At 39.8% G+C, this 24,900-nt stretch overlaps 1 protein-coding gene across 3 annotated transcripts in view; it reads left to right on the top strand.

Moving 5' to 3' along the window:
* The window catches only part of OLFM2 (olfactomedin 2), a 55,035-nt gene that overhangs the window by 9,065 nt on the left and 21,070 nt on the right, over nucleotides 1–24,900 (top strand). Inside the window, exon 1 of one of the 3 annotated variants that reach the window (XM_051971469.1) lies at nucleotides 6,008–6,402. The exons of the other annotated variants lie outside the window; for them this stretch is intronic. Within the exon in view, the coding sequence (XP_051827429.1) occupies nucleotides 6,268–6,402 (135 nt within the window). The 5' untranslated portion in view covers nucleotides 6,008–6,267. Of the gene's footprint in view, nucleotides 1–6,007; nucleotides 6,403–24,900 lie in introns of those variants that run through there. 3 annotated transcript variants of the gene reach the window in all.

The following is a 24,900-nucleotide window of genomic DNA, read 5'->3' as shown; positions in this document are numbered from 1 at the left end:
ATGAGGATTGCAATCATATAAATGTGCAGTATCATATAGTAATAAAAGCAGTCATGCCAGTAAATACGTGTAATACATGTAACACCAACAACTGAAAAGTGTACACCAACAATTCAAATAAGAAAAATCAGAGTATCAGTTAATTCAATGCCAAATACAATTAAGCAATGCCAAATACAGATCAAAATCTTGATACTACTACTAACTTCAAGCTCTAGTGATTAACAGAAATGTCACACTATTGTAGGCAAGAGGCATAATGCGTTATTATCAAAGGCATTCAAAAGCACAATGTTTGGGGAATTCCATAGTATTCAGTGAACCAGTCATGAGGAAGAAAGTCCCAAGAGGAGGATATGAAAATCTCCTCTGATCTGAAAGATCTGGTATTTAGAGGTGAAAGATCTAAAAGAAACAATTCCAGTGAAGAAATAAAAAACATTTTGAAATGGGTCTTAAGAGAAAATTTTTTAGCAAAAACAAAAATTAAAAAAAAAACCCTTACTATTATTCAGCTAAAAGGAATATAACTTTCAATTAAAAACCTCAAAAACACTGAAAAAATTTTTGCAGGTTGAGCATCCTCACATGAAGCCCCTGTGGGCACTCCCCACTTCATAAGGCTATCTCAGGTTGAAGGTCCTTATCCATTCAAAACCTAAGCTCATAAGCCCCACTGATATGTTTGCCTTTAATAGCCAAAAACACAATTCAAGATATAGACATTTAGTGAGATAATAAAGTAAAAAAAAATACTGAAATATTTCTCCCTTAAATTTGGTGAGCATTTTCTCACAAAAACACACCATCATGGGAAGAGTAGATACGCATGTGATATTCAGATGGGAACACATGTAAGGACCATGTATTGTTATGTTATACTGTAGAAGGACACAGATCTAGGGAAGATGTGTGGCCAGGACGCATATGTGGAGAAGAAATTCATGATTTTGACACTTCAGAGCTTCTGTTTACCAGTGATGTCATCATGACGCTACTTTTAGTCTCTGCTGGATGTATATAGTCTCTTCCAGAATTATTGTCAGTGACAGATGCTGTTCCCACAGACAACTAGCACAACTTGACTATACATTTGGTTATGAAACTTCTCTTCTTTCAGCTCCTGGCTTCAACCAAAATCATTGGCCACGTATTTTCCCTTCCTCAAGAGAAGAATGGGTTCTGCCATACTCTCTTTGCTTGAAAACTCCAAGGCATTCAACAGCTCTTTAAAACAAAAACAGCAGTCTTTTTATTCAGCCATAGGATCAGCATATTGATGGAAGGGGCAGGAATGATGAGTGGCTGAGAATGTTTTGTCTTGTTCTTTTCAGAGTTTTAACCCTAAGTTTCTCCATCTCCGGCAAGTGATACTTTGTCTCAGAGGCTTTTTTAGCTAATGCCCTGACTTTTATCTTAAAAAAAAAAACAAACAACAACTTAATTTTCTATTTGATTTGCCTATCTGTTGGAGATCTGTGCATTCTGCATGCCTGCCAGTATGAATCTCTGCTAAATAGCAGACTACACTTAATCATCTTCTTTATAGAGGCTGCTATTCCTGCAAACTTCCAGGTGCTATAGGGTTCAAGTTCTCCTCGTTTTTCAATTCTAAAACTTCTGCTCTTTTCCACAGATTGGGACAAAAAAAGAGACAAAGCTATACCTAGGGTATAAATCAATGGGGGCATAAGAACATTATGGTCTTTATTATGTATTGGGGTGGGGCTGATCTTAGTGTTCCTGGTCAGTTTATTCCACTCTTGGTTCCCAGCCCAACTGATGAAATTTTGAAAGGAAAGGGGAAAGCAAAAAAGGGCAGCTCAAACTTTAAGGTGCAAACAATTTTGAAGTGCAAAGAAATGTCTATATTTTATTGGCCATTTATAAGATGTGATAAAATTCTTCAGTCATGCTTAAAGAGGGAAGAGAGTCATTGAATAGCTTAAGGATCTGCCTTGAACTCAGTTGCTCTTTATCCTCTAAAGAACTATTTCAGACTGAAGACAGTTCTGAGGAGCGTGACTTCTAGAAATGAAGAAGAGAATCAACTATGGAGCTATAGAAGAAGAACCTCGTCTTTGAGAATCATTCTTAATCTTGGGGGAAAGATTCCTCTCCCAACGTTAGTCATAACTTTTTGAAGTGACATACTTATCTCCATTGGCTATAGAAAGGATACTCAGTATGATGCTAATCTAGTTAGTTGAGGCAGGAAGACAGCTCTAAAGAATGGCAGTTGAGAAGAAAGCCTACTTTGGAAGAACTCAACCCCTGAGAGGATATTATTCTCTGGATAGAAAGATAGTACCTTTTCCCCTCACAACTTTTTATCTAATGGGAGATAACAAATGCAGCAGGGAGCGTGCCCAGTCAAGGTTCAAGACCAGAGGAGCTTTGGAAGTCAAGAGAATTAGCACTGGCTGTCTGCAGTTGTTTCAGAGAGGGACAGGTCCCAGGCACCCTAGCTGAGTCAACTACCCAGCAGAGATGTAGTCAGAGAGCTACATAAAAGGAAGCCATAAGAGAAAGGATAGCAATTTGTGAAAGGACAGCTTTGTGGAGCTAGATTGGAGAAGGCCTTTTTTGAAAGGTCAAGGAACTTATATTTTATCCTGAATACAATAAGATACCACTGAAAATTTCTGAGTCAGGGAATGCCATAATTAAAACTATGTGTTTAGGAGATTATTTTAATAGCATGAGAAAAAAATTAAAGAAGGCCCAGATACCAGTTAGGAGATTAGTGTCCAGGACAGAAGTGATGAGAGCCTGAACTAGGTTAATAGCAATGTGAGTAAAGCATTAGACAGATGCAAGAGATATTGTTTTGATAAAATCAATAGGACTTGATCATTAATTGGATATAGTATTGAAAGAGATAGATGAGTAAAAAAACAACTGAAATATAAGGTCTTATAGACAGGAAAGGTACTAGGTGCATCAACTGAAAAAGAGAAGCTAACAGAAAGGCTAATTTAGTGGAAAAGATAAAAATTCCATCTGAATACTAGGGAAACTGGTAAAAAGGGAGAACAGAGCAATTTTTCCTTTTCTCTACTTGGTTGTAGGGGGTGGGGTATGAATGAGAAGAAATTTTGAAGGAAACTTTGAGGTTTTAGCAGAAAATCCAAGAGAATAGAGCAACTGGACATTCAGAATGGCAGTGCAGAGGCATTATCAGAGCTGGACATATTTACCTATGTATGTAGGTTACAAATGAATGAATGAAGACATTTATTAAGCACTTACCATGTGCCAATCATTGAGTAGACTATATATATATATATATATATAGAGAGAGAGAGAGAGAGAGAGAGAGAGAGAGAGAGAGAGAGAGAATATGAATTGGCCTGTGGCCTGTTTTGGAAGAGGGAGTTTCCTCATTTTGGAGTCCCCTTATCAGTCAAATCCTAGGTCCATTCCTTTATCCCTTGTCTTTCCACTAAAAGCATTTTCTGTGGCTTTCTCCTGTGCTTGGAATGTTCTCTCTCCTCAGCGCCACCTATTGACTTTCCTGGCTTTCTTTAAGTCTCGACTACAATTCTTTCTTCTACAGGAAGCCTTTCTCAACCCTTCTTAATTTTAGTTCCTTTCTACTGTTACTTATTTCTCATTTATCCTATATGTAGCTTGTATATATAGTTTGTTATTTGCTGATTGTCTCTCCCCTTTAGATTGTGAGCTCCTTGAGGGCAGGGACTCTCTTTCTGTATCTGCAGTGCTTAATTTATTTGTGCCTGGCACATAGTAAGTCCTCAATAAATGTTTATTGTCTTTTGACTATGTGCCCCAGACATTGTGGTAAGCTCTGGGGATCCAGATTTTAAAAGTAAGGCAGACCCTGCCCTCATGTAACATAGTCTAAAAGGGGAAGTCAACACATATAAGGGAGTTGTGGACAGGAAAAGGAGTTTTAGTCTATGGAGTAATGGGATGGTGAGTTGGTCCATAGGGCAGTGATTGACATGGCCTTTCCAGAAGTAGGAGTATATTTGATATGATTATTGTGCCCAGAGTAAGATGAAAAATGAAGTTCAATGAGAGCTGGGGTGGGGGAGAAGGGAGATGACGAAGAAGCCTGGGGTATCCAGATGGCTTAATGGGATATAGAAGCAAAGCCTCCTTTGACATCTAGGCTCAGCTAGAGTTTTCATTCACCAATCTAGATGACAGGGCTTCAAGGAGGGAGTTTAAAAAATGATAGGATTAGATGATCTCTCTGAGAGAAAGGTTTTATAGAGAAAAGAGGGCTGATGACAGAGCCTTGATGGGATTCTCACATTTAAAGAGTAGGGGGAATTGGTATGTATAGGGGGAGAGGAATTTAATTTAGTCTGCTTGTCCCCAATGACCACAACATTGGTGGAATGGTGAAAGTTGCAAAACACAGATTTCAGTTTGATAGAAGGAAAAGCTTCCTAAGAATTACAGCCATCCAAAAATAGAATGGGCAGCCTACAGATCCCAGTTTTCCTTCATTGGAAGTCTTTTAGCAGGAGCTGTATGACCACTTGGCAGAGATATTATAGATAGAGGGTATTCCTACTTACACCTGTTAAATGGACAACCTCAGATCTCTTCCAGCTCTAAGACTGAGGAACAGAAAAAAAATATGTGATCAGGGAGATAGACAAAGACTCAAGAGAAAGGTATGTCACATGAGAGGCGAGGGTATAAAGAAGCAGGGGGTGTTCAATTGTGTGTCAAATGCCATAGAGAAGTAAAAGAGAAAGGACTTTTAAAGGGGGCATTAGATGGAAGGCTGCAGGTGACATTGGAGAGCTGTTTCATTACAGTGGTGGCAATAGAAGCCCGAATTCAAGAGGCTGAGCAGTGTGTGGGTGGTGTGGCAGCAAAGAGAGATAAAATAATAGCTTGAGGAGGCAAAGAGGTCAAAGGAAGTATAAGAAAGAGCCGAACATGTTTTTAGGCAGAAAGGAAGGAGCCAGTAGAAAGAGAGAAATTGAAGATCCATAAAAGAGGGGATATAACTACAGGGATGAGATCTTGAAGAGAGTGGAGAAGATGGGATCAAGAGCATATGGGCAGATGACTTACCTTTCACAAGTAGGAAGGCCACTTAATTCCCCTGACCCGGCAGGAAGGAGAGGATCAGAGAAGTTAAGGAGTCTGAAAATGAAAGGTCCCTTCCAGATCTAATATATTGAGCTTCATTTACTGCCTGTAGCTTTGCCAAGGTTGGTGGAGGGGGCCGGCAATGAGATTAGGAAAATGACACAGAGGGAAGAGACAGATTGTTTGCCCTTGGGAGTCCCAGTCTGAGGGAGGCGACAGAACAAACAAAATGAACAGAAATTTGTTTATCAAATTGCACTTATTCATTTTGGGGGTGGGATAGCTCTATTTTAGTCACTATGACTCCTTTTCCCTACATCTCATTTTTCTTATTTAAATTGGAATTGGGTTTGTCCTGCATACAGTCTATGTCTTACATCCTCTACAAGGGGGTATCTCCTTAATCTTTCCCTGTGTCTTCTGTATGTTGCGCTCACTCTACATAATGCCCCCCCCCCATTCTAACGTTCTTTCTCAGTCTGTACTGAATTTGGACCAGAGAGGCTCGTGCTGTCTCCCCCCTGCAGGGAAACGAGAGCTCCGAGGGAGCTCTTACACCCTGCAGATCTCTCTCCTTCGTCTGGGACGGATCTCAGCGTCTCTGAAGCTTGATCCCGACTTTAGTGGCCTCGGGAAATGATCTCCTGACCATTCCTGCGGTTGCGGTCGGGGAACCTGAGGCGACCCGCTTTGAGCTCTGGATGCGTCCTCCCTTAGGACTTGGAGGCGTGGCCGCTGAGGTCCCTGGAATACCCCAGGCTGAAGTTTCCTCTCTTTGGCTCGGGTCACTGAAGTGGAAAGCCGGGGGTCCCCCTAGCGGGGGCGGGAACACAAGTGGGCGTGGCTTGTTGCGTCACGACGGGGCGGAGTCCCGGGTGGAGAGTCCCGCGGGGGCGGAGCCCAGGAGCAGTGACGTCAGGCCGGTTGGAAGTGCCGGCTGAGGCGCTCCTAGGAGGGGGGCGGGTATAGCGGGGTTTATAAGCGAAGCGGGAGAGCCAGAGCAGAGAGCCGCAGCCCTAGGTGCTCGACCGTCCCCATACGCCCTCGTCTCGGGCCCGCAGTCCGCGAGACCCGCGGACAAGCAGACACAGGCGCGGGGGCGGGCAGGCAGGGGCCGCGGGATCCGGGGGCGGCGGGGGCCGAGCCGGCCCGGGCAGGGGATGCGGCCACGGCCACGGCCGCGGAGCCATGTCGGTGCCGCTGCTGAAGATCGGGGCTGTGCTCAGCACCATGGCCATGGTCACCAACTGGATGTCGCAGACGCTGCCCTCGCTCGTGGGGCTCAACGGGACCGTGTCCCGCGCGGGCACCTCCGAGAGGATCGTGAGTGACCTCGGGTGGGGGGCGTGGTGGGCACCAGGGTCCGGCTGGGCTCTGGGTGTCGAACTTTGGCGGCGCCCCGCCGCCTGCCTTCTCTGGGAAAACCCAATTTCTTATCTCTAGCGTAGACGCCAGTGGCAGATTTATCTGTCTGCTGTCTGAGAGGCGGCATAACCTCACATTGTGCACCCCCCTCTTTCCACTCCTCCCCCGCCTTCGGGCACCGGCTCCTTCACCCTGCCTCCCAACCCCAGGCGGGAAAACTGATGTCCTCCGGAGGACTGGATGGGCGGAGGGCCTGGAGACTGCCCCCCCGACACCCTGTTATCATTTGAATGTGTAAGCCTCAGTTGAGTGTGCTAGGCAGTCCGATCCTTGAGGGAACCGGGTAAGCTGCGGATACGGGAATTTACAAGCCTCAAGCTTTGCTGTCTGTGCTGCTGGGTGTCTCGGTGTGTCGTTGCTGGGTCTGTTACTGGCTCTAGTTGTCTCATGGGCAAGCCTGTGTTTATTCCTTTGTGGTCCTCTGCTACTGTGTAACCATACGACTCTCTGTGACACTGCCTGTCTTACTTTGTCCTGGATGGTGTTGCCGTGTCTACTTTACGGTCTGGGTATTGCTGTGCATATCTGACAGTATAGCTTTCTGGGTTTCTGCCTTTGCACACTTCCCCCCTCCCCCAAGTCTCTTCCTTCCCCTTCATTAAGCATCTCACCATGTGCTGAATATTTATTCCCATAACAAGTTGGCCCAGAGAGGGAGCTGCACTGGGGCTGGGCATGATGCCACCTCCAGAGGTGGCTGGGATTGCCTCCCCCCACTTTGCTGGCAAAGCATCAGGACTGCCCACAGCTCCAGGGGAAATGAAGCCAAAAATAAGATGAATAGTGACAGAACCAACCCTCACTGACCCCAACCCCAGCTAAAAGTGCAGGAAAGTATTCTACTGAAGAATATGACAGTGATCAGCCTGTTGAGTATCACACCTCTACTCCCCAAAAGTGCATTCTTTCCTGTATCTCTACTTCTCTCTGTCCTCAATAAACTGCTCTGAAACTCCCCACCCCCATATTTCCAGGGTTTAAGGAAAAGAGAATGTGTCCTAGCTTCTAACAGTGAGATAGAAATTGCCCCCAACCCATAATAGCTTTTACAAGTAGAGTTTATCCCACCTCCTTGAAATGGAAGGAGAAAGAAGAGGATGAGGAAATGTAATCAGCATATGGGACATTTTAAAAAATTATTTTTTATTATAGCTTTTTATTTACAAGATAATATGCATGGGTAATTTTTCAGCATTGATCCTTGCAAAACCTTCTGTTCCAACTTTTCCCCTCCTTCCCCTCATCCCCTCCCCAAGATGGCAGGTAGACCAATACATGTTAAATATGTTAAAGTATATGTGCATATGGGACATTTCGAGAGCTCTTCCTGAGGTTGATTAAGAGCCTGCCTAAAACACATGGCAGATTTGGAACCAAAGTCTAGGCCTCCAGGTGCTTAACTCAAGGAGAGAAATAGGGGAGGGAGGGAATTATGAGAAGACATGATTCCTAAATGATGCCTCAGATTCATAGACCGTCAGAAATGAAAGAGATCTTAGCAGTGGAGAAACTGAGGCTCAGGAAGAGGAAAGAGTTTGCCCAAATCATATAGTGATACCACATGTCTAATTTTTCCTCCTATTGCTCAAATCCCAGTTCCTCTTCCCCAGTGTCTAAAGAATAAAATACAAACCACATAGCCAGACACTGAAAAGCTTTCACAACCTGTCTTTCTAGTCTTAATTCATAACACACAGGGACTATATTTTTAAAAGTCTTTCTCTGGCATTGAACACTGGGTTCTGAACATAGTAAGTGCTTAATCAATGTTTGCTGGATTGGATTTTTGAAGACTAAACAAGGATTACTTCAGAGTACAGTCTGCCTCTTTCTTCAGGGAGCCCGTTGAACCTCCTGAGGTTTATTAATTTGGAATCTTTTCAAGATCTAAGGTGTGGAAAAGGGGTGAATAGAAGGATAAAATAATATTATAGAAAGTATTTTGACAAGCTGGAGCCTAAACAGACAGGCAACCAGTATTTTAAGGTGGGGGTAGTGGTGGGAGGTGAAGATCATTTTATATGAGGATCCATTGAAGGAACTAAGGGAGAGATAAGACTGATAAGAGTGGGGGTTAGATATATTACTGCTTTCAAATATCTAAAGAGTTGTGAAAGAGATATTGGTTTTATTCTATCTACCTCCTTTTCTCTCCTCCAATACAGAAGTAAACCCCTTCATGACAAAATCTCTTGTTTTATTTTTTTGCATCCCTGGTGCATACTACTGTGCATTATACATATAGTAAGTATTTTTAAAATTAGTTATGGTAAGTTAGATTTTCTCTCAATATAAGGAAGAATTTTCTAATTGGAGCCATCCAAACAGTGATAGAACCGATTGTCCCTATTCATCAAAGGGTGGGTGAATATCTGTCAGGGAGATTATAGAAAGATATATGAGGCACTGAGGTGGCTCAGCCTAGAGTCAGGAAGACCTGAGTTCAAGCCAGCTTTAAATCCAACTGTGTGATTCTGGGCAAGAAACTTAATCTCCACTGGAGAAGGAAATGGCAAACCACTCCTGTATCTTGCCAAGAAAACCCCATGGACAGTATTGGTGTGCTATGATCATGAAGAGTTGGACTTGATTGTGAGCAATAACAATGAACATAACAAGTCATTCTTTTAGTGGGGATAGGAGTTGAGTGACTTCTGAAGTCCCTTTACATCTAGATTCAGTGTGGTTCTATATTTGTCTTGTTCTGAGTACTAGGCATTTGTTGATGTAATCTAAAATGACATTAGTTATATCACACCATATTAGATACCTCCTCACCACTACACCCCCACCCCCACCAGTTTTTCCCCACAGAGAAAATAGCTGCCTATTCCAGGTCTCTCCCAAATCCATTTGCCCTTGTTTACACTGAAATGAATATGAATTCAATGAATAATAAACTCTGTAGTGTTGTTGAAAATAATGCTGCCCCCCAAAAACCTCCCAGGAGAATTCAGCACCATGGCCAGTGACCAAGGGACTTCATTGCACTCTGGGACCTCGTACCTCGGTTCCTATTGTCTGTTTGAGAAAAAAGAACTTCAGAATTTCTGGCTTCAGGGGAAAAGCAAAGAGATGATTTTGTGGAAGGCCAAGAGGCAATATCTTCAGGGAAAAAGAAGAGACTATCATCCAAGTTAGACATCTGAGGAAATAGCTTAAAAAGTTAGCTTCCAGCTCTGATTAATCTGTGTACATTACAAGCTCTGATTACTCCATTGGTCAAAGGATTTATTTTTTTTTAATAGATCCTGTGTGGATTTACACCTGCCTTAGTGCCATGAGAATGTGGGCTTGGAATGAATTGGGTCCTCATGATAGCCTTTTGCACTCCTTCCCCTGTGGCTTTCCCCAGGAGTACTCTTGCTGTATCTGTCCTTCTCTATCTCTGTATTTCTGTGTGTGCTAGTATCTCTCCATATCTATTTATTTATTTGTGTGTATTTTCCAGTAGCTGTGTCTTTCCATGTATCTTTCTGTGTGCCTGAATTTATCTCTGTCTTTATCTGTTTGTGTCTACCTCTCTGTATCCCGTTGCTTTCGCTATATTTGTGCATCAGAGACTCAGCATAGTATCACACACTGAGTCTGGAGTTAGAAAGGACTGTTTGAATCCTGCCTCCTACACTTACAATGGGCAAGTTATTCGTCAATTTCTTCATCTATAAAACAGGGATATCTGTAGCAGTAATTGCCTCACAGGTTTGTTGAGAGACTTAAATATATTTTATGTTCATAAAGTACTTTGTGGATTTTAAAGTACTCTATAAATGTGAACTATTATTCCCCTTAGCTCTATATCTCTATATCTCCCTCTGTATCTCTGTGTGTCAGGCTCTGTATGTATGTATATGTGTGTGTTGCTATATGTCATTGTGTGTCATGTAGCTTACCCAATACATATGGATAAGTGTCTCTGGATTCTATGTTTCTCTTTATGTATGTTACAATATATCTGTGTCTCTGTATGTGTCTTTGGCTCTCTATTTCTTTTTATCTGATTGTCCCTCCATTCAAAAGAGCCCAGGCTTGAAAGATAGCATTGTTGTCCTCTTGCATTGAGTTGACACTGAGGTGTAGTGCAAAGTTAAAATAAAAGGCAAAAATCTAGTGTTAGCTGATCTCAGTATCTATATCTCAATAATTATATCAATATATTTATGTCTAACTCACTTTGTCTTTGTCTTTGTCTTCTTGGGTGTGTCTCGCTCCCTTTCTATCTTTCCTCTGTATCACTATTTCCATCACTATTATATTTCTCTTCTTTCTCTTTCTGCCTCCCTTCTCTCCCTCTCTTTTCTTCTCTACTTATCTTTTTCCTTCTCTCTCACTTTTCTATCTGTTTCTTTTTCTTTAGCACTCTCTTTTTCTTTTCTCTTCTCTCTCTCTGTATATATATAATGTACATTTAGATATTTATTTTCCTGCTTCTCTCTTTGTCCCTTCTGTTGCTCCTTTTAATTCTTTTTCTTCCCCCTTCTCTCTGTTTTTCTTTCATTAACTCTCATTCTCTAGCTCTCTGCTTATCTCTATATCTTCCTTTCAGATATTGTCTTTCCATGTCTTCTCTGCATCGTCTTAACTACCTTTTCCTCCCTGTTTCTGTATTTTCTCTGTCTATTTTCTCTATCTCTGTCTCCCCCTGCCACATTTCTCCCTCTTTGCCCCTCTGCTTGTCTCTGTTCTCCTCACTCTTAATTCTCCCGTCTCTTTACTTCTCTTCCTCCCTCCCCTTCACTCTCTGTGTGTCTCTCACTCTGTCTCTCTCTGTTTCTGTCTCTGAAAATGTTTCTGTGTCTCTGTCTCTGTATCTCTGTCTATCTCTGTGTGTTTCTTTCTTTTTCTTCTCTGCCTTGCCCTCATAGACTTTCCACTCCAATGACTGGAATATTCTTCCTCCTCCTCTTAGCTTCCCTCGATTTCTTCAGGACTGAGCTCAAATTCCATCTTCTTCAGGAAATCTTTTCCTGGCTCTTTTCTTACCCAATACTAATGCTTTCTCTCTGAGATTATCTTCTGTCTATTCATGTATATCATGTAGGTACATTTTATTTAATTGTTGCTTCTCTCATCAGAATATAAGTTCCTTGAGGGTAGGGACTATTTTGGAACTTTTTTGTATCCCCAGCACTTAGCACAGTGCCTAGCACATAATAAATGATTAACAAATTCATGTTTACTCACTCTAATACACAGCATTATATGATACTGAATGATGAATGCATCAGAGATTGTCAAACCAAGTGCCATATGAGATCTATAAGAGGTAAGAGGTATATCTTTAGTGATTGGAAAGATTAGGGAAAAAACTTGGAACAGCTGTATTTTAAAGGAGTGATAGGAATTCAATAGGTGAAGAGGGAGAGGGAAGAGGAAACTGCCAATATAGGGAACATTCAGATCAATCAATAGACCTTTATTAAATGCCTTCTATATGCCAGCCACTGTGTTAACTCTGAGGATAAAAAGAAAAGCAAAGGCACAGGCAGAAGGGAACATCAGATTTTCAGGCAACAGAAAGTTGGCCAGTTTGTTTGGAGCACAGAGTATATAGACAAAAGTTATATGAAATATGATTAGAAAAGTAATACAGCATCCAATTGTAGGGAAATGGGAATGCCACACAAAAGAGTTTGAATTTCACTCATCAGATCTATATGTAAGAAAGACTATTATTAGAATATTATGAAGGACAGATTAAAGGTGATAGAATAGAGGCAGGAAGACTTTTTATGATGCTACTGTAATATTCTAAGCATGTGGTACATAAGGATCATGTACTAGAATGGTGGCAGTGGAAACTGAAAGGAAGAGATGAATGCAAGAATTGTTACAAAGATAGAGCATCAATAAAGTCTGGCAATTGATTGGACAAAAGAGAAAAAAGAGTCAAAGATAGTCCTACACTTTGTTTTATTTTGTTTTGTTTTTACTGGGGGTGGGAGGAATTGAGGTTGGTTTTTAGTATGGGAAATTAGGAGATGGTGTTTTCACTGCCAAAAATATTGACACCAGGAAGAGGACCAAATTTTAAGATAAAATCTGTTGAGTTTGAAGTGCCAGTGGGATGTCCATGTGGAGTATACTGGGACAGTTGGAAATATGGGTCTGAAGCTCAGAAAGGAGGAGTATAGAGCCAGAAAGATGAGATTATCACTCCCAGAGCATCTCCTCACCATGCTATCTACACTCCAGCTATCATCCTCATCTCTCTGTATACTTCCTCTTCCCAATATACCTTTATATTCCTGCCATGGGTCTCCTGATTCTAATATTTGAGCTTTTACATTATGTCTCTTAGAACCAGGCCTTCATGCTACTTCCCAACAATCTTCACATCATGCTGCCTCATAAGTAACCAACCCCTTTCCAGACTCACCTTATGTGCTATCTTCCTTCATTAGAATATAAATTTCTTGAGGGCAGGAACTATCTTGCTTGTTTGAATTTGTATCCTCAACACTCAGCACAATGCCTGGCACACAGGAATGTTTAATAAATGTTTTCTCTCTCCAATAAGGAAATTAGCCTGAAAGCCAAGAAATCTCAATCTCTCTCTCTCTCTCTCTCTCTCTCTCTCTCTCTCGCTCTCTGTCTCTCTCTCTCTCTCTCTCTCTCTCTCTCTCTCTCTCTCTCTCTCTATATATATATATATATCCTTTTGTGTCTCTGTCTCTCTTTCAATCTGTCTCTGAATCTTTCTGTGTTTTTCTGTCTTTCTGGATCTTTCTGATTCTGTGTCTTCTTGCATCTCTAAGTTTGTCCCTTTCTGTGGCTTTGATGCTATCTCTGGATCTGTCTTGCCTACCTGTTTCTGTTCCTCTTGTCATTTGCTTTCCCCTCCCCTCCTCTGTCTCTATGTCTGTCTCTCTCTCTCTGTCTCTTTTTCAATCTGTCTGTCTCTGAGTCTTTCTGTATCCTTCTGATTCTATGTCTTCTTGCATCTATAAGTTTGTCCCTTTCTGTGGCTTTAGATTCTCTCTCTCTCTCTCTCTCTCTCTCTCTCTCTCTCTCTCTCTCTCTCTCTCTCTCTCTTTCTCTCTCTCTCCTCCCCCCTCCCCTCTTTCTCCTCTCTCTGTCTCTCTGTCTCCCTCTCTGTGTGTGTCTCTCTCTCTTGTTTTTGTCTCTGTCTCTCTCTCAATCTGTCTGTCTGAATCTTTCTGTGTTTTTCTTTCTGTCTTTCTGGTTTTTTTTTTTTTTTGATTCTGTGTCTTCTTGCATCTGTAAATCTCTCTCTCCCTCTCTCTCTCTCATTTCTATCTATCTGTCTGTCTACTGTCTCTCTCTGTCTCTGAATCTTTCTGCATCTGTAAGTGTGACCCTCTCTGTGGCTTTGATTCTGTCTCTGGATCTGTCTGCCTATCTGTTTCCATTCCTCTTTGTCATTTGCTTTCTCCCTCTGTATCTTTTATCTCTTTTCCTCTGTCTCTCTGTCTCTGTCTCTGTCTCCCCTCCAATGCATTTATCAGTGGTTTGGATGAAAGCCTAAATGGCATGCTAATAACACTTAAAGGTGACACAAATCCCAGAGGGATTTTTAGCATGTTGAATTATATAATTGGGATCCAAAAGAACATGCTAGACTGGATCAAAGAAGATGAAATGCAATAGACAGAAATGTAAAATCTCATATTTGGCTTCAGAAAGCCAACTGCACAAGTACAGGGGTGGGGAAGCATGGCAAGACACCATTTGGTGTGAAAAAGACCTGGGAATTTTAATAGACTGCAAGTTCAGTATGAGCCAACATTGTGGTATGGCAGCAAAAAAGCTATTTCAATCTTAGGCTATATTCAGTTCTCTGCATTTCCAGAAGCCTAGTGTCCTGAATGATGACAGTAAGAGCCCCACTGTTCTCTGCCCTGTTCAGAGTACATCAGGAATGTCGTGTTCTGTTCTGGGTACCACATTTTAGGAAGGATATCAATGATCTGGGCAGCCAAGATGCTAAGGGGACTGGAGACTATGTCAGAAGGGGTTAAAGGAACTGGAGATGTTTAGTTTAGAAAAGAGAAGACTTCAGAGGAAGATACATTAGTTATCTTCAAATATGGCATTAGTTTTGTTCTACTTAGTCCCTAAGGACAAAATGAAAAACAATGAATAAATTTTTCAAGGGGATAAATTTCTCTTCCATATAGAAAAACATTTCCCAATAATTAGAACTATTCAGTAGTGAAACAAGCCTAAGAAGGGAACACCCTAAAGTAGAAGGAAGCATCTAGTCAGAGGTTTGATGACCTCCAGGGACAGGTTAGTTATAGAGGGGATTCCATGCTCTTGCCTTGGATGAACCAAATAACTTCTATAGTCCCTTCCATCTTATTTCTTCATACATGTTGAGTTGAAAGGCAGCTTGTTGTATTGTGTAGAGCAGTAGATTTGGAGTTAAAAAGAACTGAGTTCGAATTATTTACTGATTTACACATTTCTTTTTATAAGTTTTTTGTTTTTCACAAATCCTTTACTGATTAATAAATTTACTAGCTGTACAATCCAGGCAAGTTATTTGAGCTCTCTCAGCTTCAGTTTCCTTATAATAACATATATCATCTATCTTACAGGGCTGTTGCAAGGATCAAATTAGATACTGTCTGTAAAGCACTTTTTGAACTTTAAAGCACTATGTAAATATGGATTGTTATTGTTTCAACCCAGATTGTCATCCTGGATGCATAAAAGATAGGAGGGACATCAAGAAAAAGGTTTAGGCCTATGGTGGTAGAAGGTAGAGTTGCAAATGCCTTTGGCTTAGATCAGATAGGGAGAGGTGGAATGTGGTGCTTCCAATTTCCATAATCCTGCCTTTTCCTATCCTGCCCATTCAGGTGTCCCTTTAGGACCCAGCAGGCCAAGCTCTAACTCCAAGATGGGAACATCTGGTAAGGTTGCAGCTGGGCAAGCTCATCCTGAAAAGGGAGCTGATTGCAGGAGAAAGTGGGGAGGGGTGCAACAAGAAAAGAATAGTCTCAGGGAGGTTCAGTCAAACCACGTGCTGATGCTGCTGACCCTCAGAGTATAGTTTGGCCTGAGAAAGTAGAGAGAGGGAAATAGCATAAAGATCTGTTCATCTGCTTGCTCACCCAGCCACTTTGGGCCCTGGAGTCCAGTCCATGACTCAGCCTGTATATTCTGAGCTATTTATTTGGGGTCTTTGTCTCTAATCTGTCTGTAACCCCTTCTCTCAGTGCCTCCCTGTACTATGTGTCTCTCTGTGGTTCTCTCTCTCTCTCTCTCTCTCTCTAATTATTGGGAAATGTTTTTCTGTATGGAAGAGAAATTTATCCCCTTGAAAAATTGCATATGTGTGTGTGTGTGTGTGTATGTGTGTGTGTGTGTATAAAATGTATATATATGTATGTGTATATATATATATGTATATGTATATATATATCTTTGTAGCTTTATCACAGTTACAAAACCTGGGTTGAAAAGGGACCTCAGAGAGCATCATTAACCTAGCAAAGTACCTCTTCTAAAGCAGTTTACTTCTTGGTCAGTCTATATGACTTTGGAGGCATGAGATAAATTGATGCTGTGAATTCCTATGTGCAGATTTTGTTTTCCAATAAAAAAGGTACTTATAAAGATACTGCAATTAGAATGAATCCATTAAATTGGCTATCCTCCCGCCTCCTCCCCACCTGGAATCCATTGTTTTCTGATGGAAGCAAGGGCAAAGATCCTTGGAACTGGGTTTTCAGTACTTCAATTCAGACCCTGTCTAGATGCTTAGCCCCAGTGGAAAACAGGCAGATGAGCAAGTGTGTGAGTATCAAAGTTGGCCAAAAGGGAAGCTGATTGGCAGTTCACAAGTATGTGAAACCTGCAGCAAAGGTAAGCTGTCTGCCACATATTAAGCTTTGTTAGGCCATATGCAAGCAAATTTGTGCATATTAATGGATCAGGATATGCAATGAGATGGAGAGGGTTCCCCTCCTCTTCATAGAAATACTCATTCTTTATAACCCTCTCCCTCTCCCCAGGGTTAAAGTATGGTATTAAAGCTAGGAAATTTGAGTTCCAGGGCTAATTGAGGGCAGTTGAGTGCAGGAGAAAGAATACTTAACTTGCATTCAAGTCCCAAATTGCCACTTGCTACTATGCAAGTCACTCCCTTATCATTTTTTTCATCTATAAAATGAACAGGTTGGTCTAGATGACCGCTGACATTTCTAAATAGAGGTCACTCTAACCCATTTGTCTGTGACCTTCCACCTCTTGGGCCTGTGACTATGGCATATGCTGTACCATTAAGAAATGTAGGTGTCATTTTTCAAAGTTTTTATCAAAGTCAAACAATGGGAGCAAGTCCAGCTGGGGTTTTGTGGGATGGATGTTTTAACGTATAGTGACAAGAACACTGAGAAGTCCTAAGTCTTGATTTTGATACTTAATAGCAGGGAGATCTTAGGTAAGTAATTTCCTGTCTTTGAGCTTTCTTATCTGTGGGGAATATTTAAATATACAAACACATATAAATTATCTATCTATAAAATATATATTCCTGTATTATATAATGTATATATAATATATAATGATTTATGTATCTCACATAATTCATATATTACATATATAATTTATATGTAATATAAGATATAGGGATATGTATATATAAAGATGATTTATATTTTATTTAATTTTTATTTATATAAATTTATATTTATGTAAAAACTGGGATATGTAATTTTATATATAAACAGGGATATACAATACAGGAGCATGTATTATATATAGGTGTACAAACATGCACACATACATATACAGAGATATATAATGCAGGGATATATATTAAATTATATATAAATTATATAGCAGCTAGATGGCATAATGGATAGAGTGCAGGCCCAGAAGTATCTGAGTTCAAATCTGGCCACACTTCCTGGTTGTGTGACTCCAAGTCACTTAATCCCATTTGCCACACAAAATAAATAATGTAAATTATATATATGTTATAGATATATATGAGTTATATCTAAATCATATGTAATACAGGGGTATGTGTTTTATAAATGTACAGTAGATAATTTTTTAAAAATCAGAACTATGATCTTATCAGCATGGATTGCTCCTCATGAGAAATCTCCTTTATCAGTGCAAGGCAATATCTTCTATGCAACTATTAGCCTTAAAGAGTTGCTTGGAACACACAGAGATGAACTGACTTGCCCAGGATCTTACAAATGGAACAAATCAGAGAAGGAACTTGAACCTGTCTCCTTGCCTGTGAGGCCAGACTTCTATCTAATCTAATTTGCTGTGTTGGCACTCTAATACTAATACTAATTACATGAAATAGTAAAAACATACAAAGACCCTCTAGTATTATTGGAAATAACTCTGGAAACCTTGGCGAGCTGTGTACATAAAAGCTATTATTATTATTGACCATGATTCTCCCTGTCCTAGGTCCTGAAGCTTCCTAATGGATGAGTAGGGTCCCTAGTACCTCCTGAGTCTGAAACGAGTCTTCTACATTGAGCCACATGATCCCCAAGAGAAAGAGAAATTATTGGTGGAGTTGAGGTCACAATCTGGGACTGGAATTGGGTGTTAGTCTGGGGTGAGGAATCAAGGCTCAGTCTATGACTAGAGTGATTAAGGATTAGAAGGATGGAATTGAGGGTTTTACATGGGGCCGGGAAGCCAATCTACACTTGTTGCCTCTATTTCTTCACCAACCATTTATCTCTCATCCCATCATACCATTGAAAATAATCTCTTCAAGGTTACCAACAAAGTTTTAACTCTCAACCTAATGAACTTTTCTTTGTGACCTTTTGTTGACCCATATTTTCTCCCACATACTCTCTTCCCTGGCTTTTGTGACACTGTTCTCTTTTGATTGTCTTCCTATAAAACCCAATCAGTGAAGAGCCCCTCCTTTCTTTAGCTACCCACCACCATCAGGAGGGAGATGCTTGATCCAGCTATCAAATAATTCTTGGGTCTTCTTTAATCTTGCTCTGCCACTTGTCCCCACATGCTGTCCAGGTACACAATCCTCCCCTCAGTTCTAAAGTTGGATAGATTCTTCCCAATCCTCTTGCCTCTTCTCCATAGATACAAACAGCTCTTCCAGGTTTCTCAGCATTTACTCTTGCCTAAAGAGAGGAGATCTAGAAAAGATATCTAGTAACCTTATCTAATATAGTGATTGGATGAATTACTATAGGTCTCTGGTCACATGGAAATTTAGAGTTATTCTAGATCTATAATCTGATTGTCTCCAAAATTGGTGATTGGTCCCAGGCCCCAGGTCTGGGTTATATCCTAAGGTGCTTCTGGGCATAAGCCTCCCTCTAAGGATATATCTACAGGGTGTCAGGAAAGTGACTAATAAAACAGTGTTCATGATTTCAAGTGAGAGAAAGTGCTTATTTCAGTGTCTTCAGCACCATCAGAGTGCTGTACATGAGTAAACAAATGTTAGAATGGAATTTCAAATGCTTTTTATTTACAACAAGAGCATCTTTTGGTAGTGACTTAGAGTAGCCTGAGTCCAATGTAAGCATTTTAGGAGATTCCATCCCCATCACTGATTGACTGACAATGAACATATCTCCACCATAGTTCACCAAAGGTTGTTGGGAGCTGTCCCTTGGGTTTGCTAAGGCAGGAAGCCTCAGAGGTTCTTACAACTTAAAGGTATGGCTGCAATAGCCCAGTGACTATCACCACTCTATAACTTGGGAACATCAAGGAAAGGGATACAGTTAAATGTAAATGATTAGGAGTAATGTTGCACTCCTATCAACCAAATGTCCTTGCTGGAACTGCTCATAGTTTCCCCATCCACCCTCCCCTCCCTGATTGTTATCCTCTCTATTTGTCCTTTGTTCTTAGAACCATCCATCTTACAAGACAGGAAAGTCCATGTGTCTGGGGTAGGGGTTCCTGAGGTTGCCATAGCATTTTATTTTATCATATCTATTTTCTTCCCCTTCTAAAAGTATAAGCCAGCCATAGTGGAGAGAATGGCATGAGGTTGGCAGGGGAGAATTAGTTCATAAAGCCTATGAAAAATCATGAGGGTCCCCTCAGGCTTAAGCCACCCACATTCACTGCTATGTTTGTGCACTGCCACCACCCCCAAATTAGTGAAAAGAAAAGAGACAAAGCATTGCAAAGATCAGCTAAAAGAATTGGGCCTGATGGGTGAGGAGAAAAGAAGACTTAGGGGGCCATGAGAGCTGTCATTTTGTATTTGAAGGGTGTCATATGGAAGAGAGGTTTCAGTAGTGTTTGCTTAAAGAGGGTAGAACTAGAAATTAATGAATAGTTGTTGAGGAGAATAATGATTAATAATTGAGGATATCATCAGTCATACATTAAATATTTCTTAAGCACCTATCATGTCTTGGGCACTGTGTTAAGAATACAAAGAAAGGCAAAGGATAATACCTGTCCCCAAGGAGTTCACCATCTAATGGGAGAGACTACATGGCAAAAACTGTGTGGACAAACTATATGCAGAATAAATAATCAACCAAGGAAGAGATATTTAGAATTTGGTCCAAGGGACCAAAAATAAAATTCTTCCTAATAAGTAGAGCCCAGATGGGCTACCTTGGAAAGGGAGTTTCTGGTCATCAAGTATGTTCAGGCAGAATTGTGACTGACCACTGGTAATGTCATAGAGGAGATTCTAATTGAGGAATTACCTAAATGATTCTTAAAAGTTCCTTCCAATTCTGGGATCCTGTGATTTTTAGAAAAGGTACTTGTATATAGGGATATGAAGGGTCTTTTTCAGCTGCTGCTTTGGAATATATTGCCTAGATCTTTCACTTCTGTACCGCCTTGATGCACAAATACACAAAGCATAGAGAACAAAAAGGCAGATTGGACCTCATAAGATATCCCTGAGATTTGGTGTGCTTAGACTTATGATGGGAACATGGCTTTAGAAGGATATGCTGTATTCAAAAGGAATAAAATAAGTCAAAGGCAAGACTGGGGTAGGTGGCAGCATGGAATAAATAAATGACAAAGATTTACTCATGTGAAGATCAATGGAGATATAGGAATAATGTTGTCATTAGTGTATAGACAGAAATGAAAATAGAAAAGGAGTTTTGGAAACATATGATAAGCCTGGAATGTAGACATGCTATAGCAGTGAGGGGAAATACCTCAATTATCTCAACTTCTACTAGAACATTCTTTCAGCTCAAGGTGGAAAATTAATTACTTCTTAACTTGCATCCTTCATTCCATCCTTGAGGAACAATGGAGTAGCCAACAAAGAAAACTCCTATTCTGTCTAATTCTCACCAGATCAAGAGAAAGTGGTTTATAAGCTAGAAATGATGGGAAATTTGAGAGAAGACAGCCCTCAATCTTGGAATTTGTAATGGAGGAAATGAAAGCAGAGTATAGTCTGATATACTAGATTTAGAGAGAATTGATTTCAAAATCTTCAGGAAGAGGATAAGTGGTATCCCATTAACTAAAAGTCTACTGGTGAAGTCAATCCAGGAGGAACAAGTCAATCTCAAGAAAGAAATGCAAAGGCATAAAGAAAACAAGCTCTGATGAAAGAAAAAGCTATCTAGAGCAACTAATGTGAATGCACAGGGAATTCATTGACCAACTTAGATTTTAAAAAGGCACATACAGATAATAGAAGAAAGGCAGATAATAGGATAAAATTTAAAATGTGTCCTAATTCTTTTAGATTGATATGAAGAGTACTAAATTCAGAATGAGAAATTGGTGAGAGAATTTAAGGACAACAGCAAGGATTGTTAAAGATGTTTTGTTTTGTGAGGTTTTTTTTAGTTATATTAGGGGAAAAGAGGAGGATCAAATACAAAATAGGATTGCTTCTTGGAATGGTTGAAATGATGATAATAGACTATGAAGAGAAAGCAGAACAATTCAATTCTTGTTTTGCTTCTGTTTCTTTTGGAAAAGAGAATGAGCTCTGATTGTAAAAGGCAGAACAAAAAGGACTAAAAGAGGGTTGAAATCCAATGAGCTGTGAGTTTATATCTCCCTCTTTAAGCAGAGAAATGATAATCATACAGCTAACCTTGATAAGTTCAAGTTACCTGTCTTAGGTGAACAACATTCTAGAATACTGAAACCATAGAAGATGTGATTACTGAACTGCTTTGTGATGTCTGAAAGATTTTGGAGAATATGAGAAGTATTTCTCCCTCATTTTTTTGAAAGAAGAGAATGAAAGCTGCAAACTATAATCCAATGAGCTTAATATTAATTCCTGAAAAAATTCTAGAGTGTCTTGTTAAAGGACTGTTTAGTGATCATCTATAAAAGGAAGTGGTGGTCATAGAGTCAGCATGGTATCATCAAGAGCAAATCATGCCAGACTAACATTGATTCCTTTTTCTTTTTTGGACAAGGTTACTAGACCAGAATATCAAGGGAATGCTATAGATATAATTAACTAACTTTTAACAGAACATTTTGATACTGTCTCATATGTTCTTCCGTGAACAACATCGAAGGATGTAGACCAGAAAATATTAGGGAAGAAGAGGGGAATTTGAATTTATAAAGTACCCACTATGTGTCAGCTGGTTAGACAGCTAGGTAGGACAATGGATAGAGTGCCACACCTAGAGTCAGGAAGATTCTTCCTGAGTTCAGATCTGGTCTCAGATATTCAGTAGCTGCATGACCTAGGCAAGTGACTTAACTCTATTTTGCCCCAGTTTCTTCATCTATAAAATGAGCTGGAGAAAGAAATGACAAATCACTCCAGTATCTTTGCTAAAAAAAAAAAATTCCATGGAGAGTTGGATACAACTAAACACAACAACTATGTGCCAGGCATTGTGTGCTAAATACTTTACAAATATCTTATTAGATCCTTATTACAACAGTGGGAGGTAAGTACTATTCGTATACCCATTTTACAGTTGAGAAAACTGAATGAGGCAGAGGTTAAATAACTTGCCCAGGGTCACACAGCTAGGAAATGTTTGAAGTCTAGATTTGAACTCAGGTCTTCCTGACCCTGGAACCAGAACTCTATCCACTTTACTACCTAGATACCTACTTTATTCCATTTTATTTACTCTACTCTAAGGATAAGGAAACTGAGACTTAGGGAAGTTAGTCCCTGATCACACAGTTAAGTAGGCACCAGAGGCAAGATTCACAACTAGATCTTGGGTCCAAGTTGAACATTTTTTCCTCTCTATGTGATATTACCAAATGATATGGTCAAGAGGATGCAAAACTGATTGAATGACTGGATCTAACAATCATTGATCATTGATTCAATGTCATCTTGGAAGGGAGGTCTCCTGTGGAATGACTCAGGAAGGTGTTTTTGGAACTGTGTTGTTTAACATTTTTAATCAATGACTTGGCTAGAGTATGATAGACATGTTTATCATATTTTCAGATGATACAAATCTGGGAAGGATGCCTCCAAAAAGCTCTTGCCAGGATTAGATCTATATGAAATCAAGAGGGATAAATATGAAGCCTTATACTTGGTTTCATCAAATCAATTTTACCAGTGAAAAATGAAGGAAATAAGACTAGACAGCAATTCATCTGAAAAAGAACTGGAAGTTTTAGTAAACCACAAGTTCAAGCTTGAGCTGCTTGTATTTATATTTATATAATATAAATTATATATATATATATATATATATATATATATATATAATAATATAATATAAAATAAATAATATAAATATATGTTTATATATAAACATAGTATTTAGGAACAGGAGATAAAGGTATCATCATATTCTGCCGTAATCAGAGCATATGTAAATTAGTTTATAATTCTATGTACCATATTTTAGGAAGAACATTGATAAACTGGAGAATATCCTGAGGAGGATATTCCAGCATTATGAACTAGTTCAGGGTTCTGAAATAATGCCATATGTAACACATTTGGGAGTTACTATCCTAATTTCCATATGTCCTAATGAATAAGGTCCCTTCAGAACTCAATGGGCTCTTTTTCCAATGCTATAGCTCAGAAGCCCCCAATCAGAGTGCTTCTTCCATGATTCTATGTTTGTTATAAATTAGTCAGCCAGACTTAATTTAGCTTTTAGAAAGAGGTATTTACTAAGGTAGTATAGTAAAAGTAGTCGGTACAAAACATCTTCCTAAAAGCCTATAACACATTCTTTCACCCAGAGATACAAAGACATATTGGGTTCAAGCTTAGAGCATATGTGGGAGAGAGGAGCTCCTTAGAAGCACCTCTGTGCATGGGTCACCATATCAATTCTCTGAGAAGCCTGTTTTGTGAGTAGTAGAAGAATGTTGTTCCTGGAAAAATGTTTCTTCACAAGCAGTGATATATAATGGCCTCCACTCCTTGGATTCATGTTTGAGGAAGGAGATGGGGTGGGGGGAAAATCTTTGATATGGCAAAAAATCTTAACTTTGTTTCTTTATTGTAAAAAGCTGTGATGAATTGTTCCGATAAATTCTGCAACTCCTGAAGATTAATGCTGTCTGAAATGGTCCATCAATAAACTCCCCTAATAATCCGTGAGAAAGCCATAAAATCCACTTTAATGAATTTGAGATAATGGCCTTGAAAAAAATCAAACCCCTTCCCCCTTCTCAATTCTGGACCACTAATGGCATTTGCATCAGTTCTGAACCTTGGAAACCAGTCAGAAAGACTGAAACAGTTTGAGTGGGGAAGTTTTGTAAAAAATAATGAGTGCTCAGGAAAGTTTTTTTAAAAAATACTGAGATCTGGGAGGAAAGGGCTGTTTTCTGGGTCATAACAAGGTCAAGGAGTTGAGAAGACCAATCTCTTAAACTGAATTGATATTATTAAACAAAATAAAATTAAAAAAAAAAATACACTGAATTGAAAGTCTATTGAGGTCATTCAAGATTTGGGGGTTTTTTGTCCTCTGGAAAGTGGTTTCTCACCTTCAAGACTGTGATAGGTTTGAGATCAGGTGGTATTAATCCATTTTATGTCATGGATCCCTTTGTTTGAGACCAGGTATATTAACCCATTTTATGTCATGGATCCCTTTAGCAATCTGGTGAAGTCTAGGGATCCTTCTAAGAATAATGTCTTTAGGTGCTATCAGAATACCTAAGGAAACCAATGATATTTATAAATATAAATGTATTATGTTTATTTAAAGAAAATTACAGACCCTATGTTGAATTTTTTTCTTTAAATATGAGTACTTTAGGGCCATGAGAGACTTAGACTTTGACAAAAGTTAAGAAATGAGGAAAAAAAGGTCATCTTCACCATGACAGATTCCGGGAGTTGAGAAGCCATCCTGATATGTCCACTTTCAGACAGCCTAGGGAGTAGAGAGGTCATCCTTGAGGTTGTGAACGGCTTTGAATGTGAAAATGACATTCCAGAGATTCTAACAGTGCCAGGGAGAGGAGAAAGCCATTCTCAGAGTC

The sequence above is a fragment of the Antechinus flavipes genome, chromosome 1 (assembly GCF_016432865.1).
Source record: "Antechinus flavipes isolate AdamAnt ecotype Samford, QLD, Australia chromosome 1, AdamAnt_v2, whole genome shotgun sequence".
Classification (NCBI taxonomy): Eukaryota; Metazoa; Chordata; class Mammalia; order Dasyuromorphia; family Dasyuridae; genus Antechinus; species Antechinus flavipes.
The sequence above is the reverse complement of the archived record's forward strand: the minus strand, read 5'-3'. Positions and strand labels throughout refer to the sequence as shown.